General features: G+C 36.5%; 1 protein-coding gene across 1 annotated transcript; it reads left to right on the top strand.

The window, feature by feature from the left end:
* The first annotated feature begins 4,570 nt into the window (after positions 1–4,570).
* On the top strand, positions 4,571–5,263 carry LOC112503732. Its single transcript, XM_025107726.1, has one exon. The coding sequence runs from the start codon at positions 4,571–4,573 to the stop codon at positions 5,261–5,263; it is 693 nt and encodes a 230-aa protein (XP_024963494.1).
* Positions 5,264–7,568: the final 2,305 nt, after the last annotated feature.

The raw sequence follows: 7,568 nt of genomic DNA, 5'->3' as shown, positions 1-7,568 counted from the left end.
AACAAATATATATTCAGAATCCACTCTCCGAACCCTTCTTAAAGGTATAAATTTCATTCAATTTTATTAAGGTGTTTATGTTAGGGTTATTAAGAGCGGTTTATAAATTGTGTTTATGTCTAAGTTTACGGATTGATGTTGTCAAAATTATGATATATTTGATGCTTAGAATGCTAGGATTGGTTAAATTGATGTAGAAATTAAAAGGGTATATTATAGTTTCAACATGGTTAGATTGTGGGTATATGTTTAACCGCAGACCAATTGTTCGGTTAAATGTCGAAAGGAGTAAAAATGCATGATTAAGCTTAGGTTAGCGACCATTAGACTTGTTTTACTGTTTAGTATGTTGAAGTATATTTATAGCATGTAAATGTAGCAAATCATGGAAGTTGGATCATAAAAGTTAGTTGCGAATTAAGGAATAAAATTTTACGGACAATGCAACTCTTGTACTTTGACAGTGTATAACTCACTAACCGTATATCGGAATAAGCTCGTATTTTGTAGTCGGAAAGATCTTACTGCATACTACAACTTTTATGAGGAGTGTGTTTTCGGTGCTATTTACACTATATTCGGGATTAATTTGCAGTTTTGTAAAATTCATATAAAATAGATGGATGATCCAAATGAGATGATTTCAAAAGCAATAGACTCGTATGATACCAATCTACAAATTCTATTTAGAAAATATAATATGGATTGGTCTCTAAATTGGGTAAAAAAATGCTTAGAAATAAGAGGGACGGAAGCGATTGGATTGAAAGAAAATAAGGTTAAGTTTTACGTTTGAGTTTTCAATTCGTATCCGGCTGTCCTTCTTGGAGTCTACATTGTTTAAAGTACAGTAAAACCAAAGTAATTTTATTAGAAAAATTATGTTACGGTTTTTATGCTTTGTAAATAGTAACCGGTTATGCATTCGTTAGGCACACAGACAAATCAAACTCATCGTGATTTACGTTTGATCGTGCGTTAATTGTCAAATTCGGCTAAGGTACGGATTTCATATCTCACTTGACACGGGGATAGCCATTTGCCTAAGGCTTCCTAATCCGGATAATCTGTGATAAATTCCGAATAATTTGTTTTGAATTTCCTTTATGCTTATAAAATGTTATTGAAATTTGTTTCATTTTGAACTACGACTTATATTCTTATTCGGAATATGGATCATTTTGATCACTTGACTTGTTTTATTGCTTCATTTGTGAAACATTTTACTGTAGACTCAATAACTGGAGCACCGGTATTGAGATGTTTCCATGGTGACTAAAACGATCATGGCGTCCTCATTTTTATAGTTCTTAAAAGTGGACTTGATTATGTACCAGTCGAATAGAGGGCGTATGGATCGATCCTTGGAACCGTTATCGGATAATGAATTGTAGACGTGGTTAAATCCATAGAGAGGATTGTTGTGTTGTGCTCACACCTCTTTCCTCACTTGTGCCTGAATGGACTGATCATCCTTTGGGAACAATGCGTCCTCGTGATGCGGTTTGGTCTTCGGACCCTTGACATGCTTTTGGGGCATTTTGACTTTCTTTTGAATTATCAATTGGCGTTATAAATTTCTTTTCAAGTTGTTATCTCGTTTTCATTGTTTAATTATTATTATCTGTTCACTGAGCATTAAGGTCAGTCGATATTTTCTTGTCCTCGGCAGGTACATGACTTAGTAGGGATTTTGGGATGAGAGCTACGAAGATGACAATATTGAAGATAACCCATTAAGTCATAGTTTCGTTAAACTTTTGATGACTAATATAGACATACTGGTATTTTGGGGCCGTATTTTGACACACGTTATCTCCGTCTGTGGTTATGTAATTATCTTTTGGTAAATTTTATTAGCTGCTCTGTTTTATATAGCGCGTTGTTTTTTTTATTCCACTTGTGGCATCTCCCGTCTTTGACCACGCGGGACGGGGGTGTTACAAGTTGTGGTATCAGAGCTATAGGTTATGATCCTGTAGTACAATTTAGTCTTGATCTATGAGGTGAGTAGAATTAAGATAGGACTATCCTAAGCCTTATACATGTTAACTATTTACTTTCAGTATTTATACTTAGTCAATTCCCAAACTATCCGTTATTTATTGGCGATCGAATTCGGGAAGTTACCTTACTACCGATGAAAATGGATCACTTTGATATCATCCTTAGCATGGATTGGTTGTCTAAACATCGAGTAACCATCGACTGCAAATCCAAACAAATCATCTTCGATGATGTCAATGAACCCGAATACGTATTTCAGGGTGTTTCACCTGAGAAGGGAACTCGTGTTATCTCATAAGTAAATGTTAAAGCAATGGTATGGCAAGGATGTGAAGGATTTTTAGCTTCACTACAAGATCCCGAAGAGGTATGCCTTAAACTTGAAGATATTCCTGTTGTTAATCAATTTCAAGGCGTCTTTCCAGATGAACTTCCAGGAGTTCCTCCGGAAAGGGAAATTGAATTTACATTTGATCTTGTTTTGGGAGCTGCACCTATCTCAAAGGCTCCGTATCGTATGGCTCCGACCAAAATGAAAGAAGTTAAGGAACAACTTGAAGATCTTTCTAATCGGGGTTTTATTCGACCTAGTGTATCTCCATGGGGTGCACCTGTCCTATTCGTTAAAAAGAAAGATGGATCGATGCGGTTGTGTATTGACTATCGTGAACTAAATTGGGTCACGGTACGTAATAAATACCCTTTACCCCGTATTGACGATCTCTTCGATCAACTCCAAGGAGCAAAGTATTTTTCTAAGATCGACTTAAGGTCTGGATATCACCAAATTCGGATCATAGATCAAGATATTCCTAAGACTGCATTTCGTACTCGATATGGTCATTACGAATTCATTGTTATGCCATTCGGGTTAACTAATGCTCCAGCAGTTTTTATGGAACTTATGAACCGGGCTTTCAAAGATTATTTGGAGGACTTTGTTATCGTTTTTATTGACGATATTCTCATATATTGAAAGTCAAAAGAAGATCACGAAACTCACTTGCGTATTACTTTAGAAACTCTTCAAAATAAGAAGTTGTACGCAAAGTTTTCTAAGTGTGAATTCTGGTTGCATCAAGTGGCATTTTTGGGCCACATTATCTCCGRCGAAGGCATTAAAGTCGATCCTGCAAAGGTTGAGGCTGTCACTAACTGGCCAAAACCAACAAATGTTTCTGAAGTCCAAAGTTTCCTAGGTCTGGCAGGTTACTATCGACGGTTTGTTGAATACGTTTCCCGGATCGCGCGACCTATGACTAAACTTCTTTGAAAAGAATTTAAATTTGTTTGGGGTGAAGAACAGGAAAAGAGTTTTGAAGAACTGAGAAGGAGATTGATTACAACGCCTGTTCTTGCATTACCATCTGGATCGGGAGGTTTTCAGGTTTATAGTGATGCTTCTAAAAGTGGTCTTGGCTGTGTTTTAATGCAGCATGGCAAAGTGATTGCGTATGCCTCTCGCCAGCTCAAACCTTATGAAGTAAACTACCMTACTCATGATCTTGAGTTGGCAGCAGCCATTTTTCCACTCAAAATATGGCGTCATTATTTGTACGGAGAGACTTGTGATATTTTTACCGATCACAAAAGCTTAAAGTACATCTTCACGCAAAAAGAGTTAAATATGCGTCAGCGACGATGGCTCGAACTTCTTAAGGATTACAACGTCTGAATTCAATATCATCCAGGCAAAGCCAATGTAGTCGCCGATGCCCTTAACCGTAAAGGCATTGGTAATGTATCGTCTTTAACCGTTCAGTCCCATATTGCTACAAATCTAGAACGTATGGGTATCTCTTTGTGTTATCGTGGTGCAAATGAACTTTTGGCTAGTCTCACAGTTGAACCAACTCCTGTATCTCAAATCAAAGAGGCTCAACAAGAGGATGGAGAACTATGGGTTATCTTACAAAAGGCTAAAGATGATTCGCAGTCCGATTTCCGTGTTGATGATAAAGGTATATCTGGTTCTCTAATCGACTTTGTGTACCCGACAATCCTGAACTCAAAGAAACAGTTATGAGTGAAGCTCATAATTCGTAGTTCTCAATTCATCCCGAATCCACTAAGATGTATCGAGATCTAAAACAATACTTTTGGTGGAACCTGTATGAAACGGGATATAGCCGAATACGTGACAAAATATCTTACTTGCAAGAAAGTGAATATTGAACATCAACGGGCTAGCGGATTGTTACAACCATTGGAAATTCCAGTTTGGAAATGGGAACATATCTCTATGGATTTTGTGACAAGACTGTCAAAAACTCAGAGACGACATGATGCTATATGGGTAATAGTTGACCGTCTAACAAAATTGGCTCATTTCCTACCTATACAGGAGACGTGCCCTGTTAGTAAACTGTCCGATCTATTCCGGCAAGAAATCGTGAGGTTGCATGGCATGCCAGTTTCTATCACATCGGATCGATATCCGCGATTCACTTCTCGATTCTGGAAAAGTCTTCACCAGGCTTTGGGTACGTGATTGACTATGAATTCATCTTTTCATCCACAAACAGATGGTCAGACTGAACGAACTATTGAAACTCTATAAGATATGCTACGAGCTTGTGCTCTTGAGTGGTCTGGTGGTTGGGACGAGTCTCTATATCTTGTGGAGTTCGCGTATAACAATAGTTGGCAAGCTAATATGGGCATGGCGCCGTACGAAGCTTTATATGGTCGAAAATGTAGAACACCGATCTGTTGGAATGAAGTGGGGAAACGCGCTATCGAAGGACCCGAACTTCTCCGGATTACTACAGAACAAGTCGGGATCGCAAAACAGAAAATGAAAGAGGCTCCATCTCGGCAGAAAAGTTACGTTGACAAGCATAAAAAACATTTAGATTTCCAAACGGGTGATCACGTTTCCCTAAAAGTTTCACCGTTACGAGGTATTCGTAGATTTGGAATTAAAGTTAAACTTAGTCCAAGATATATCAGACCTTTTGAAATACTTGAACGGGTAGGAGAGGTGGCGTATCGCTTACCGTTACGTCCTCAACTTTCACATATCCATAATGTTTTCCATATCTCGTTGCTCCGCGGATATCATTATCACCCTCTCCATGTGATGGATTCTCCGTTGGACAAAGTTGAAAAAGATCTCTCTTATATTGAAGAACCGGAGGCGATAACTAATCGAGAAGAGAGACAAATGCGACGAAGGTCAATACCGTTCATTAAAGTGTTATGGCGAAATCATTCCGAGCGAGAAGCCACATGGGAAACAGAGGAATCTACGTGAAAGAAGTACCCTAATTTAATTGAGTCACGTAAATCCTCTAGCCCTATCTAAATTTCGAGGACGGAATATTTTTTTTAGGAGGGGAGGATTATAATATGCGTGTTTCATTAACTCGTACAATTGGGTTAAGTGAATTTTTGGTAGAAATATGCTTAACCAATTTGTACCCTAGACWAGTTTTGTGTCTAAAGTTGAGTTTATACCTATATTGGCATAAAGTTAAGAATCTAGACTTGAAGGGTTAAAACCACCAAATGATTAAATTATATATATATATAATTAGATTTTGAAAAAAATTAAAAAAATATAAATATAAATATATATATATATATATATATGTATGTATGTATGTATGTATGTGCATAGGCGGTATGAACCGCCGATTTCTGTCTTCTCGTTCTCTCTCAATTCTCTTTCTAAAATTCTCCGTCTTCTCTCTAAATTTCACGTCAAGTTACTAAGGGAATCGAAGTAACAAATATATATTCAGAATCCACTCTCCGAACCCTTCTTAAAGGTATAAATTTCATTCAATTTTATTAAGGTGTTTATGTTAGGGTTATTAAGACCGGTTTATAAATTATGTTTATGTCTAAGTTTACGGATTGATGTTGTAAAAATTATGATATATTTGTTGCTTAGAATGCTAGAATTGGTTAAATTGATGTACTAATTAAAAGGGTATATTATAGTTTCAATATGATTAGGTTGTGGGTATATGTTAGACCAATTGTTCGGTTAAATGTCGAAAGGAGTAAAAATGCATGATTAAGTTTAGGTTAGCGACCATTAGACTTGTTTTACTGTTTAATATGTTGAAGTATGTTTATAGCATGAAATGTAGCAAATCATGGAAGTTGGATCATAAAAGTTAGTCCGGAATTACGTAATCTAATTTTACCCACAATGCAACTCTTGTACTTTGACAGTGTATAACTCACAAACCGTATATCGGAATAAGCTTATATTTTGCATTCAGAGAGATATTACTGCATACTACAACTTTTATGAAGAGTCGAAAATGCAGTTATGATTCTAAGTGGCTCGAAACAGTGTGTTTTCGGGGCTGTTTACACTGTATTTGGGATTAATTTGCAGTTTTGTAAAATTCATATAAAATAGGTGGATGATCCAAATGAGATGATTTCAAAATCAATAGACTCGTATGATACCAATCTACAACTTTTATTTAGAAAATATAATCTGGATTGGTCTCTAAATAGGGTAAAAAAATGCTTAAAAATAAGAGGGACGGAAGCGGTTGGATCGAAAGAAAATAAGGTTAAGTTTTACGTTTGAGTTTCCAATTCGTATCCGGCTGTCCTTCTTGAAGTCTAGGTTGTTTAAAGTACATTAAGAACTAAGTAATTTTATTAGAATAATTATGTTACGGTTTTTATGCTTTGTAAATAGTAACCGGTTATGCATTCGTTAGGCACGCGGACAAATCAAACTTGATCGTGATTTTCGTTTGATCGTGCGTTAATTGTTAAATTCGGCTAAGATACAGATTTCATATCTCATTTGCGTAAGGCTTCCTAATCCGGATAATCCGTGATAAATTCCGAATAATTTGTTCCTAATTTATTTTATGCTTATCAAATGTTATTGAAATTTATTTCCATTTGAACTACGACTTATATTCTTATTCAGAATATGGATCATTTTGATCACTTGACTTGTTTTATTGCTTCATTTGTGAAACATTTTACTATAGACTCAATAACTGGAGCACCGGTATTGAGATGTTTCCATTGTGACTAAAACGATCATGGCGTCCTCATTTTTATAATTCTTAAAAGTGGACTTGATTATGTACCGGTCGAATAGAGGGCGTATGGATCAATCCTAGGAACCATTATCGGATAATGAATTGTGGCGGTGGTTAAATCCACGGAGAGGATTATTGTGTTGTGCTCACACCCCTTTCCTCACTTATGCCTGAATGGACTAATCATCTTATGGGAACAATGCGTCCTCATGATGCGGTTTGGTCTTTGGACCCTTGACATGCTTTTGGGGTATTTTTACTTTCTTTTGAATTATCATTTGGCATTATAAATTGTTTTGAACTTGTTATCTCATATTCGTTGTGTAATTATTATTATCCGTTCACTAAGCATTAAGCTCAGCCGAGATTTTCTTGTCCTCGGCAGGTACATGACTTAGCAGGGATTTTGGGATGAGAGCTACGGAGATGACAATATTGAAGATAACTGTTAGCTCTCATCATCTTTGAATGTAAAAGTATCGAAAAAGTAACACAGCAAGTTTTGACAGAAGATAATCTGTCACAGAAGACCGC

Source organism: Cynara cardunculus, unplaced genomic scaffold (genome assembly GCF_001531365.2).
Source record: "Cynara cardunculus var. scolymus isolate 2C unplaced genomic scaffold, CcrdV1 Un_Scaffold_3690, whole genome shotgun sequence".
NCBI lineage: Eukaryota > Viridiplantae > Streptophyta > Magnoliopsida > Asterales > Asteraceae > Cynara > Cynara cardunculus.
Note: the sequence above shows the minus strand (reverse complement) of the source record. Positions and strands in the feature narration are given on the sequence as shown.